At 64.4% G+C, this 12,369-nt stretch overlaps 1 protein-coding gene across 1 annotated transcript; it reads left to right on the top strand.

Moving 5' to 3' along the window:
- The first annotated feature begins 1,197 nt into the window (after positions 1–1,197).
- STMN3 (stathmin 3) lies at positions 1,198–11,785 on the top strand. The gene is made up of 5 exons (XM_058287314.2): positions 1,198–1,731; positions 7,765–7,860; positions 8,113–8,288; positions 9,494–9,685; positions 10,212–11,785. Exons 1-5 carry the CDS (start codon positions 1,713–1,715, stop codon positions 10,269–10,271), a joined length of 543 nt encoding a protein of 180 aa, XP_058143297.1. The 5' UTR covers positions 1,198–1,712; the 3' UTR covers positions 10,272–11,785.
- The last annotated feature ends 584 nt before the right edge of the window (positions 11,786–12,369 follow it).

The raw sequence follows: 12,369 nt of genomic DNA, 5'->3' as shown, positions 1-12,369 counted from the left end.
CCCATGGTAAATGCCGCCATGTGCACAGCTTCTTGTGCGTCTCCTGCCTCCCAACTCTCCCCAGGGCTGCGTTCCTGCAGGCAGCACCGGGGCTCGGGGTCAAGTGCGTGCTAGGGCTGCATAGCACACGACCACAAGTTTAGCAGCTTAAAACCATGCCCGTGTTTCCACTCACAGGCACCCAGCAGCGTTTGGCTGGGTCCCTGCTCAGAGACTCGCGAGGCTGAGAGGGCAGCTGGGCTGGCTTCCTGAAGGCTCTGGGGAGGAACCAACTTCCGAGCTCATTCTTTCTGCAAGCGAACTCCAGGTCCTTGCAGTCCTGGGCCCAAGGTCCTGGTTGTCTTTCCGGCCATCAGCCAGGGGCCATTCCCAGCTCCTGGAGGCCCCTTTCATGAGGCCCCATGGTCCCTCCATCCTTCCTCACATCGACCTTCTCTAACTTCTGTGACCGGCTGGAGAAAGCTCTTTGCTTTAAAGGGCCCCCATGGTGAGGCGAGGCCCCCTCAGATGATCGACCTGTTTTAAGGTCCACCCTGCCCCACAGCATATCGCCCGCCGGCCAGAGCGTGCTCCTGGAGCCCACCTGCTGGACTTGCTCCAGGAGGTTCTTGGCTCTGTAGCCTTCTCCCTGGCCTTGGGCCTTTCTGAGCCGCCTCCTGTCTGCAAGTCCCCCGCGGGCTCCATGCCTTTTATTCTAGGCCCTGTTACTTGCTTGTGGTGCAAGCACTTCTCTGCCCCAGGGGTACCCGCTCTGAAAGGGGAATGCGCCCCATCTGCCCAGCTTCCCATCCCCAAGAGCGTGGCAGACGTCAGGAAGGGCAGGCCAGCCCTCCGCCAGGCTCCTCCGGAGCTGCCAGCAGCCTTCCTGAGCCAGAAGTGAAGGGGCAGCAGGACGGGCGCTGCTGAGGGCACGTCTGCAGGTACCCGCTCAGTCCTGGCAGTCTCCTCCATCCCGGACGCCCGGAGCAGAGGTCCTGGGAAGTCAGAAACAGGTCCCGGCACACAGCCAGTGGAGGTCGGGCCCGGCGCTGGACCCCACCTTGACCTGGCATCAAAGCCCCTGACCTCTAGCCCTTACCACCTCCCATGTCCCATGCCCTCTCCTCGGCCCCCAAACCTTCCTCGGGCCCAGAGATGCCGCCCCCTGTGAGCTCCGCCCCCCTCCTCCCCCCCCCCCCCCCCCCCCCCCCCCGGCCCACGCCGCGCCGGAACCCGCAAGCACGCCGCAGGGTTTCCGTGCAGCCTCCCGGCTGTCCCACCTCACCCACCTCCCTGCCCTCCTGCCCCAGGGGCACCCCTTCTAGGGAAGGGGGGCTCATCTCCGCCGCCCTCCAACCCCCGCCCCCCCCCCCCCCCGCAGAGTGCCGACGTGGGGGCCGCCGGTGCCTGGCAGGAGATGGGGGTGGTGGAGCTTGCATCGTGATTGCAGTCGGTGCCCTGCGTCCCCAGCAGGACCCCGTGCGCCGCCGGCCTCCCTCCCCCCTCCCTCCTCCTCTCCCTCCCCGTCCCTCCTCCCTCCCCCACCCCCTCCTCTCTCCGCCACTCGGAAGGCTGCAGCCCCTGCCGCGTCGCCACGCGCTGCCTCTCCCTCCCTCGCTCCCCGCCGCGCCCGCCCTCGCTCCCCCTCCCCAGCACTGCAGCATTCGCCGACCGCACCTCCAGCCGCAGCCCGCGCCTCTCCGGTCTCCGCCGCGCGCCGCGCCGCCAGCACCATGGCCAGCACCGCGTCCGGTAGGCGCGCGCCGGGGCCGGGGCGGGTGGCCGGCGGCTCTCCGCTGAGGCCATTGTCTGCGCCCGCCCGACACGGGGCCCCGGCGCAGGACCCGCCGGCCGACCCGGACCCCGCGCGCGGCAACGGCAGGACGGGACCCGCAGGAGCCCGGGGGCCGGGGTCGCCGGGCCTTACAAGGGCGTGGACTGCGGAGCGGGGCGGGGGCCTCTGGGCAGGGGCGGCGCCCCGGGGAGCGCCCGGGTAGGGGCGTCGGTGCGCGGACACCTCGCGCCTTCGGTTGCCGCCGGGCTCGGCCGGCGCGAAGGCCTAAGGGTGGCTCCGGGGCCCGCGGGCCTGTGCCTCCGGGTGGGCGGAGCGGCGAGGCCGGAAGGTGCGGCGCAGGGTGCGGCGGGGTCCCCTGAGGCGCGACCGCGGATCCGGAGCCGACCGCGCCTCGCGGGGGGCGGGGGGGCCAGGGGCGCGGACCCGCCGCCGGAGCCCCCCGGGAGCGCGCCCATGGGCTGCGGGGCCAGGTGGGCAGGCCGCACCTGGAGGAACCGGGACCTCCCGTCGCCGCCGCCTCCCCGCACCGCGGGCCTTGGGGACCACCCTCCGCGCCAGCGAGAAAACCCGCAGCCTTGGCGCCTCGGGGTGCGGATGGGGAGGGGAGGCTGCCGCGGCCCCCTCAGGCTGGGGGGCCCCTCCTCCGTCCTCCTCCCTTGCCTCCCGCCCCGCCCCCCCGCGCTGCGGACCCACCGCCCTGGGGGCAGCGGAGCTCGGGCAGGGCGCGGGGTGCGAGGAAGCGGGACTCGCGGGCTCCGGGGACGCCCTACCAAGGCCGGGGGAGCTTCATCGTTGCGCTCAGCGCCCGCGACAGCTGGGCCGCGGCCCCCTCCTCAGGACCCGCCCTCCCGCGCACCCTCCCCCCCCACCTGCGGCGGGTCGCCGCGGGACCCTCTCCTGCGCGAACTGGGTGCTCTCGCCAGCGCCCGCTCCAGGCCAGAGGCGCCAGAGCTCCGCCTCCTGACGCTGGCCTGGCCCCCCACCCCCGCCCGCGTCGGGGCTGGGACCGCAGCTGCCGCCAGCAGTGTCCCAGCCTCATGCGTCCGCCACCCGGTTCCCCGTCCTCACGCCCACGGGCTTTGGGACCCTCCCCCTGCATCCAGGGCAGCTCTGCCCCTTTAGGGGCCAGCTGGGACCCATCTGCATGAAGGCCTTGCTGAGGGCCCCTGCTGGTGGCCATGCCTGAGCCTGGACCGGTGGGCAGCAGGGCGGCGGGGAGCCGTGCAGGGAGGCCTTCCCAGCCTTTCCCCCCTCGCCCCTTCAGAAAGGAAGGAAGAATGCCATCCCAGCTGGTCCTGAAGGAACGGCCCAAGCCTCACCTTGCATGGCCATGAGCCGGGCAGGGCCCAGACCCTCCCCTGCAGACCCCGGGCATCCAGCCCTCTCTGCTTTGCTGACCCATGCTTAGCCCTGGGGTTTTTCTAGTTTTATCTCTTTGGCTTTTTAAAATTTACAAGTTGTTGCCAAACAAACAGAAAACCCAAGCGACTGCTACCATTAGGGACAAAAGGGAAATCAAAGCGCACTCAGTTAGTCCGCCCAGATGTGCTGCAGTGCCGAGCAGGGACCAGCAGCTGGAGAGCCACTGCCTGGCTGACGTAACCTCGGGCCCCGGCCTGTGTCACACAGTCCTCAGCGCCATCGTGTGCACCTGCCTCTGTTCACCTGGCGCTCTTCCCACAGGAAAGGCTTTAGATGGTGGTGCTTGGCCCAGAAGCTGCGGCGTAAGGTACGAGTCACTGTGGACAAAAGGGCTTCAGATGAGCCCTGGTCCCTGGCTTTGCTGCTAAAGACGTCCCTGCCGTGCTGCAGCTGCCTCGCTGGCGGGTCTTGTGTTTGACGGCCAGGGTGAAGACTCTCCTGTCAGGACCCCCTCCCCAGCGCCCAGCTGTCCTTAGCTTTTCCTTCCCATGTGGAGCAGGAGTGCTCTTCTGCCGGTCCCTCGGCAGCTGCCAGCTCCGTAGCTTCGTTTCCTGACTTCTTGGGAAGACTCGCTCATCTCTTGGTGCCCTTTTCTTTTTGCCTGTGTACATTCCTGTTCCACTTTATTTTCAGACTTTTTTTTTAATTGATGTTATTTTCTTTTTCTTTTTTAAAGATTTATTTTTTATTTATTTATCTCCCCTTCCCTCCTCCCCAAGTTGTCTGCTCTCTGTGTCCATTTGTGGGGTGTTCTTCTGTGCCCGCTTGTATTCTTGTCAGCGGCACCGGGAATCTGTGTCTCTTTTTGTTGCGTCATCGTGCTGCATCAGCTCTCCATGTGTGCAGCACCACTCCTGGGCAGGCTGCGCTTTTATTGCACCAGGCAGTTCTCCTTGCGGGGCGCACTCCTTGCACATGGGGCTCCCCTACACGGTGGCACAGCACTCCTTGCGCACGTCAGCACTGTGCATGGGCCAGCTCACCACAGGGCAAGGAGGCCCTGGGTTTGAACCCTGGACCTCCCATGTGCTATGTGGCCACTCTATATGTTCAGCCAAATCTACTTCCCCTGCTTCACTTTTGAGTCTGTCCTCTGTTGTTTTAGTTCTAAGCTGTTCAGTTTATGGTTTTGAGACTGGGAAAAAGAAAGTCCAAATCAAGGTGATGCTTTCTCCCAAAGACTGGCCATCTGGGGCCCTTAGCTGGTCACATGGCAGGGCCTGGGGCAGCATGTTTTGGTCTCCCTCTCTCTGCCAGGCTCAGCTTCTCATTTTCCGAGGCTTCCTCTCCCTGTCTGGATTCTTGCAGAAAGGCCTGCAGGAATAGGGTCAAGCCCCATCCCATCTGAGGTGGGCCCCAGCTGAGCTGAAGGGGCCTCGTCCTACTTACACCCACAGGAATGGAGTCAATTTGAGAAAATGTTTTCTGGGGCGCACACACTTCAGAGCACCACGGGAGGGTGGAGATCCCTGGGAGCCTTGCATTTCTTTGCATGGTCCCTGGGAGAGCGAAAGTGGGTGAAGGGGAAGGAGAAGGGGTGATCAAGGCTTGGGAGGGGCTTCCCTGGCTCCAGCTGTCCCTCTGGGTCTTGGCCACCTTCCTCTGCAGCAGGAGCAGGAAACAGGATCTTTCAGCTCCTCTAGCTCCGCGAGCACAAGTCCACTCCCCTGCCTTGCTCTGTGGCCGAGCCCCACCCCTTCTCTGCCAGCCCAGCCTGTGCGGCTTCTCTGCCCCATGCCCTCTCCGAAGTTTTGCTCGTCCCCCCTGCCATCCCATGCCCCACTGACCTGCTCCCCTACCTCCAGATTGGATGGGAAGGAAAGCCTCCGCCCCATGCCCCTTCCTGTCCCACTTCTTGAATGACCTTCTGGGCAGGAAGCTCCTCACAGGCCATCAAAAAACTGTGAGAAACCGAACCTGAAATCCCTGTGACCGTCGGATGCTGAGCCCCAGGTGTGCAGCTCCTGTGGTCACCCCCACTGCTCAGGTGCATGCCTGTGCCCTGGGCAGCCCACAGCTTCCAAGAGGTCTGACTTTTGTCATGGCCCTTTCCCCTCTCCTGGCAATGTAGTACTTACACCTGACTCTGCCCCCCCAAAAAAGGGCAGAGACCTACTGCCAGTCCCCCTCCCATGCTGAGGTAACAGTCAGCTGCAGGGGGACCCTGAATGCCCTCTGTAATGAATCTGCAGCCTTGTGTCCTGTGACTGTTTCAGGTTTGAGGTGGGAGGTGCTTTGGGCAGCTCTCAGGCCTCAGGTTCCTGCCTATGAGACAAACCATCCAGGGTGATGGGGAAGGGACATCTGAGGGTGCTGGGAAGGCCAGACCCCTCCTTCCCAGCCTCTCCCAGGGCCCGGTCTGCCCTGCCCCAGCTCAGACTGCCTTGTGCACCCTTTCCTCCACCCTTGCCTCCCAAGGCCAGGTCTGGCCACTTCCCAGGTCCCCCACGTGCCCGAGGGCTCCTGGGCATGGCCGTCCCCATCTGCTGGACTGAAAAGCTGCCTCTGTCTCCTCATCACGTGCCCTGGAATATACCCCACTGCCTCCTCTTTAAAACTAACTTTAAAAGTGTTGTGCATGTAGACGCATATGTGCATGAGAGTATAACACAAAATTGCCATTTTAACCCTTTTAAGTGTCCAACTCAATGGCATTCATACTTCCCATGTTGAGCTGCCATCACTACCTTCCATTACTAAATGTTTCTATGACCCTGAACAGAAACTCTGGATCCATTAAGCAAAAACTTCCCTCCCCCCCGGCCCTGGTAACTTCCAATTTACTTCCTGTCTTTCATGTATTTGCTTATTATCATTAATATACAAATATTACATGAAAAATTCTGTATGTAAGAGATTAAAACTTTATAAAGAAAGCCAAAGTCCTCACCTGGCCCTCCACATCTTCCCAGCCTCCTAAAAACAGTGACCAAGAAGTGTGTCTTTACTCTGCTTTCCCCTTTCCAAGACCTGCCCCTCCCCCACAGCCCTTCCCTGGCAGGTGCCTACCTGGCCTCACCTTTACAGCTCCTGAGCTCCATGCTTCTCTTTCCAGAAGAGGTTGGGTCGCTGGGCAGTTTGTCTCCAATCCGATCATTCTCTGCACTGGTAGCTGAGGACCCTCAGGGAAGTGCCTGATGATTTTTCTCCCATGACCTGTTTCTACATCAATGGTTTTCCCAGTTTCTTGTGACAACTGAAAAAGCAGCATCCTGTGTGCAGCTTGGTCAAAAAGTTTCTTGTCCATCTAAACACCTGTCCAAATTCTTGTCTGCCTCTTCAAAGGACACCAGAACATAAACTGTGCCTACTTTTCTCTTCATGGAAGTCGGGTTTTCTCTGGTGATTTGTACCAGCTTTATTAGCAGAGGATCCAGGTACAGGCCCAGAGGCTCTGTACGCTGGAGAGGGTGGGGGGAGAACAACCTGGGGCTGCACTTTGAGGGACTTTGGTCACCTGGTCACCAGGGCTCCAGGGCCCTCCCTGTTGAGCAGAGATGACAGGACTGTGCTGAGCTGTAGGGAGACTCCAGAGCCCGGTGTCCACCTTGGAACCGGGATGGCCATGAAGAAACGCTAAAATTACTTCGGTTTGCAGAGTGGGCATCGTCCCCACCCCTGATAGGGCCCGGGACCCTGATAGTAGGCTTGCCTCCGGGGACTGGCTGGCAGGAATTTGATCTGAAAGGCGAGAGAGCGGGCTGTGGTGCTGAACGGACAGCTCCTCCCTGTTAGGTCGTTAGTGGCGTCTCTGCGCGTGCCCATCCCCAGATAGGCAGCACGTATGTGATGAGGGTCTGGTTTCATCCAGGATGTTAAGTGGGGAGGGGACAGGAGGGCCAGGAGGCTTCACCTCAGTTTATGGCCCAAGAACAGAGATGTGTGGTTAGCACAGAGATGGCCGTTGGATTCTCGTGCTGGTCTTAGCCATGAGTGTCATGTTTTAATCTTGTCTACCCACGTGGGTGAGTGTGTGTGAGTGAGAGGGAAGGCGGGGAGGGGCAGGCAGAGGGAGGTGAGAGTCAGAAAGCGACACCGGGACAGAGTCACAGAGAGATGCACATAGAGAGAAAGGGAGGAATGGAAAGAGACCGAATCAGAGAGACATACCCAGACTCAGAAAGACACAAACGTAGAGCAATGGAGGTAGAAGGACCCAGAGGGATGGACTGACACACAGAAAGAGACAGAAAGGGAGTTCAAAAAGAACAAAAGACAGACATGTGGTGAAGCTGAGGAGTGAGGCAGACAAACGCAAGAGAGAGGGAGGGGGCACAGAAAGAGAGAGTGATGGGAACTAAGAGATGGAAGCAGAGCAGGAAACCAGAGGCAGAGCCAGGGAGAGACAGGCAAAGTCTAAGCCAGCAGGAGGAGGGGGAGGAGGGGTTTGAGAGCCAGAGCCATGGGTGCACAAAGAGCAAGACAAACGACCTCACTGAACTACATAGAACATAGAAGAGAGCAGGGGAGGAGATGATGGCAAGCAGGCAGACCCAGGCCAGCAGGGGGGGCGGGGGTCCTTGGGAGCGCGTGGTGGCCTGTCCCTCACCCTCTCCTTATGCTTGCAGCCTACAAGGAGAAGATGAAGGAACTGTCTGTGCTTTCCCTGATCTGCTCCTGCTTCTACTCGCAGCCGCACCCCAGCACCATCTACCAGTATGGGGGTGAGTGGTCCTGGCCGGCAGTGGATGCCAGCCCCCGCCCAGTGCTTCACCCCCCACCTCTGCTCCCCGACCCTGTGGTCTTTCAGAAACCTGACCTGGTGCCTGTGGGGCCTAGGGGCTAATGGCTCGGCCCTGGGGAGCCAGGCATGGGCTGCTGCACCCCCTCCCCCGCCTCTGATTCTGGCTGTGCTCTGGGGGTGCCCCAGCCCCCAGCCTGGTGCTGACGGTGCTGCCATCTTGTCCCACCCACAGACATGGAGGTGAAGCAGCTGGACAAGCGTGCCTCTGGCCAGAGCTTCGAGGTCATCCTCAAGTCACCTTCCGACCTGTCCCCGGAGAGTCCAGTGCTCTCCTCTCCCCCCAAGAAGAAGGACGTCTCCCTGGAGGAGCTGCAGAGGCGGCTGGAGGCGGCCGAGGAGCGGAGGAAGGTAAGGAGCACCCCACCCCCGGGGTCCTGGGGGAGGGGGGTGCTGCTGGCATGGGCAAGGTCCCAAGGTGCAGGCGCCTGCTTACCCAGGCTTCTGCATGTGGTGGGGGAAGGGCTCACGCTTCCTTGGACTTCCCCTCCCGGGGGATGGGTATGGGTCAGAGAGGAGGAAATATCCCAGGTAGCTGCCAGCTGGAGGGACCAGACACCTGGGGGGTCCGCTCTTGGTGGGCCTGGAGGGGACCCTGAGGCACGGGGCTGTGCTGGCAACCTCCTCTGGGGCTGGGAAGTGGCAAGGAAGGGGAGAGAGGCCACGAGGTGGAGCTCAGCAGGTGTTCCTCTGGGCCGCCTGGGCTCCAGACCCCCTCCTGCATCTGCCCCTCTGAGGCCGAAACACACACAGAAGAGGGTGCAAGCTCAAGGGTGCCGTCCTGGGGCCCTTGTGCACAAGGCACACAGTGAGACCAGGTGAGACAGGTGCAGGCCTTGCAGGGTTACCTAGCGGCAGCTGGCATCTGCAAGCAGAAGGGACGCTGAGCACGCTGGCCTAATTGCCCCCGGGAGTCCCAGTGTTGCCTCCTGCTCTCCTCCCAGGGGTTACCCGGCAGCCCTCCCCCCTGGCAGGGCGGACAGTGTGGCGCCTGCAGCCCCACGCTGGCCGCTCACCCCTGCCCTGGGGACACTTCAGCTGCTGAGCTTCTTAACGGGGTGCTTAGATCCCAGCGTGCCCAGCGGGGCAGGCACGGTGACAGCAGGTTGACATTTACCCCCAGAATGTCTCCTGATGTGTCCTGGGCTTTGGAGGAGGCCAGAGGGAGCAGACGGGGCCCTGCGCAGTCGGGGGGTGGTCTGGGCCTAGCGGGCAGAGGAGCAGCTCTGCAGGCCACGCCAGGTGCAGGGCGAGCCGCCCTCTGCCCCGCCTGGGACTGAGGACCGTCCCAGCGCGCGGGCGACCCGGGACGCGGTGGCCCCTCTTGACGAGACTCCTTGAGGCCACGTGGCAGCGGGCAGCAGGCGGCCGCCCGGGCCGGGCCGCGGCGCAGGGCGGGCGCACCTGGCAGGGATGCCCCGGGAAACGGCCGTCAGTGTGGAGAGCTGGCTGGGAGCAGGGGCAGAGTGGGGCGCCCTGCCCGCACCCCCAGGCCGAGGCTGGGCAGGTGGAGGCGCCAGGGCCGGGGCGGGCCGCCAACGGCGTCGCCCGCGCAGACGCAGGAGGCGCAGGTGCTGAAGCAGCTGGCGGAGCGGCGCGAGCACGAGCGCGAGGTGCTGCACAAGGCGCTGGAGGACAGCAGCAACTTCAGCCGCCAGGCCGAGCGGCGGCTCCACCACAAGATGGAGCTCAGCCGCGGCCTCCGCGAGGCGCACCTGGCGGCGCTGCGCGAGCGCCTGCGCGAGAAGGTGGGCGGGGCGGCGGCGGGGGGCGGGGCGGCGGGGGGGGCGGGGCGCTGCGGGGCGCTGCGCGAGCGCCTGCGCGAGAAGGTGGGCGGGGCGGGGCGGCGGGGGGCGGGGCGGGGCGGGGGGGGCGGGGCGCTGCGGGGCGCTGCGCGAGCGCCTGCGCGAGAAGGTGGGCGGGGCGGCGGCGGGGGGCGGGGCGGCGGGGGGGGCGGGGCGCTGCGGGGCGCTGCGCGAGCGCCTGCGCGAGAAGGTGGGCGGGGCGGGGCGGCGGGGGGCGGGGCGGGGCGGGGGGGGCGGGGCGCTGCGGGGCGCTGCGCGAGCGCCTGCGCGAGAAGGTGGGCGGGGCGGCGGCGGGGGGCGGGGCGGCGGCGGGGCGCTGCGCGAGCGCCTGCGCGAGAAGGTGGGCGGGGCGGCGGCGGGGGGCGGGGCGGCGGCGGGGGGGCGGGGCGGCGGCGGGGGGCGGGGCGGCGGCGGGGCGGTCCCCCGAGGCGCCCCCCGGCCACTCTTGCGGGCGCCCCTTCCCTCGCAGGAGCTGCACGCGGCCGAGGTGCGCAGGAACAAGGAGCAGCGCGAGGAGGTGTCCGGCTAAAGGGCCGCCGCATTACGCCGCCCGACCCTGCGAGGCAGGAGCCCACCCGGTTTTGGTTTTGTTTCGTTCAACCCCGTCTAGACGCCCCCCGCCCCCCGCTTCTCCTTCCGCGTCCGTAGCTGTCCTGCCCCCGCGGCGAGCTCGCTGGCCGCAGGCTCTCCCTCGAGGAGCCCCAGGCCAGGGGCGGCCGGGTCCCTTCGTGGCAGTCCTGAGTGGGTGGGGATGCGCCCGCACACAGGGAGCCGGCGGCAGCGGCGAGCACGGGGGGTCCTGCCGTGGCTTCCCGTCGGGAGGGGGAAGGGCACGTCCGGTGGGTGGCGGAGGAGGGTCAGAGCTGGGGCCAGCGCCGGCAGCCTGTGTGCCCCAGAGCTTTCTGCGAGCCGCGCCCCCCTTAATGGGGTCATTGTGCGGTGGGGGTGGGTAGAGAACTAAAGGTGCTCTGGGGGGGGCACCTGCCGCAGGTGCGCGGGGAGGGCGGGAGATGCAGCTCGCTGAGCGCGCGGGGGAGTGGCATGCCCCCCCCCAGTGCTGGCGCCTTGAGGGTGCGTGAGGCAGAAGGGATGCCACTCAGAAAGGGCTCAGGCACCTGGCCTCCCCCCCAGGGCTTCGCGGTGGCCTCTGAAGGACCCTGGCCTTGGAGCCCTTCAGAGGTCTTGGTGGCCACCCCTCCCAGGGCTCAGGCAGATGCAGCCTGCAGTGAGCCCCCCCAGCAGACACCAGGGGGCAGGGATCCCCCAGCCAGACGCCTGCAGATCCGGACGTTGGGGAGAGGGGGCCAGGATGCGCAGCCAGTGTCCAGGCATTTCCTCAGCGCGGGCCCCTCCAGCTGGGCCTGGAGGCTGGAGACCTGGCTCCAGGCCTCTTCTGACCAGAGCCCCTTGGACTCAGCCCTTCTCCTGACCTTGGCCTGGAAAACTCCAGATCCCCAGCGTTGGCCTTGAAGGGCTGCCACCTGCCTGGATATTGGGGGTGCGTGGGGCACCCCATCTCTGAGCCACTGCAACATCTTCCTTTCTCCATGGCTGTGTGCTGGGGCAGAGAGGGAGGGCATGGGCTACAAGTTCTCACGGACCAAAGCCCATGCCCCAGGCTGCCACCCCACCAGGAAACCCGTGGCAGGGTGCTGGTGGTGTTCCGGGGCCAAGCCAGAGAGCGCGGCGGGCATCCACCCCCTACAGTGGGCTTAGAGGAAGAAGAGACCCCCTTTCCGCATTCCCACGAGACAGCCTGCAGAGGGAGCAAAGCGCCAGGACGGGACCCCACGGAGCCTGCTCCAGGGAGCCTAGCGTCACATGCCCCCGTCTCATCCACGTAGCCAGCCAATCTAAAAATTAAATCAAACGAACGATTAAAAAAACCCCTATGTTAAAGAAATGGTTGAAGCTGCCCCAATGTCTGCGTCCTGCCTCCGTGGACTAGGACAGGCCGAGGTCGCCGTCTCTGCCCTGTGATTGTTTGCTTGGTGTGTAACCCCAAACGGAAGCTTGTTATAAATCTTGTTTTTATTACCATGACCGTGAGTTATGACGGCAGCACTTTTTCTGTCCGGAGCCCGAGGAGGCGGGTCGGGTGGTGCTGGGGACCCACCCTGGTCTCCCAAGGCCCAGGTCTCTTCCCCTGAGCTGCGGCAGGGGGTCTTGTGCTGGCCATTCCTGACTGCTGCAGAGGGATTCAGGGTCTCCCTCCTAGCCAGTATGACCCCAGGATGGAGCCTGGCATGGCAAAAAGCACAGGCATGACTCCCATCAGCGTGCATGCCTGCCCCAGAGGCCCGGCCAGCAGGGAAAGCACTTGGGAGTGTCCGTCCACGTGGGCCTCCAGTCCAGGCCCAGGGAAGGGGCTTGCTCAAGACCGAGGGAGGCCCCAGCACCCCTTGCCCCGTGCTCTCTTGCCCGCCCCTGGCACCTCTCCTTCCTGCTCAGGGAGTGAGAAAGTCAGGGCACAGGACCCATGGCAGGTGCAGAGATGGAGCCATCAGAGAGTGGCAGGAGTGGGAAGGGGGGGATCATGTTTTTGAGGTGTCGCATCAGAGCCTGCACTCTGGGAGCAGGGATATGCATGCCACACGAAACACACGTGGACTCTGGGACCCGGGACG

This window comes from Dasypus novemcinctus, chromosome 24 (assembly GCF_030445035.2).
Source record: "Dasypus novemcinctus isolate mDasNov1 chromosome 24, mDasNov1.1.hap2, whole genome shotgun sequence".
Taxonomy (NCBI): Eukaryota; Metazoa; Chordata; class Mammalia; order Cingulata; family Dasypodidae; genus Dasypus; species Dasypus novemcinctus.
The sequence above is the reverse complement of the archived record's forward strand: the minus strand, read 5'-3'. Positions and strand labels throughout refer to the sequence as shown.

Excerpts from the sequence above, each read along its gene's own strand:
- STMN3 (XM_058287314.2), top strand. Across the intron at positions 7,861-8,112 it reads CACCATCTACCAGTATGGGG|ACATGGAGGTGAAGCAGCTG; the intron begins GTGAGTGGTCCT and ends TCCCACCCACAG. Across the intron at positions 9,686-10,211 it reads GCGAGCGCCTGCGCGAGAAG|GAGCTGCACGCGGCCGAGGT; the intron begins GTGGGCGGGGCG and ends CTTCCCTCGCAG.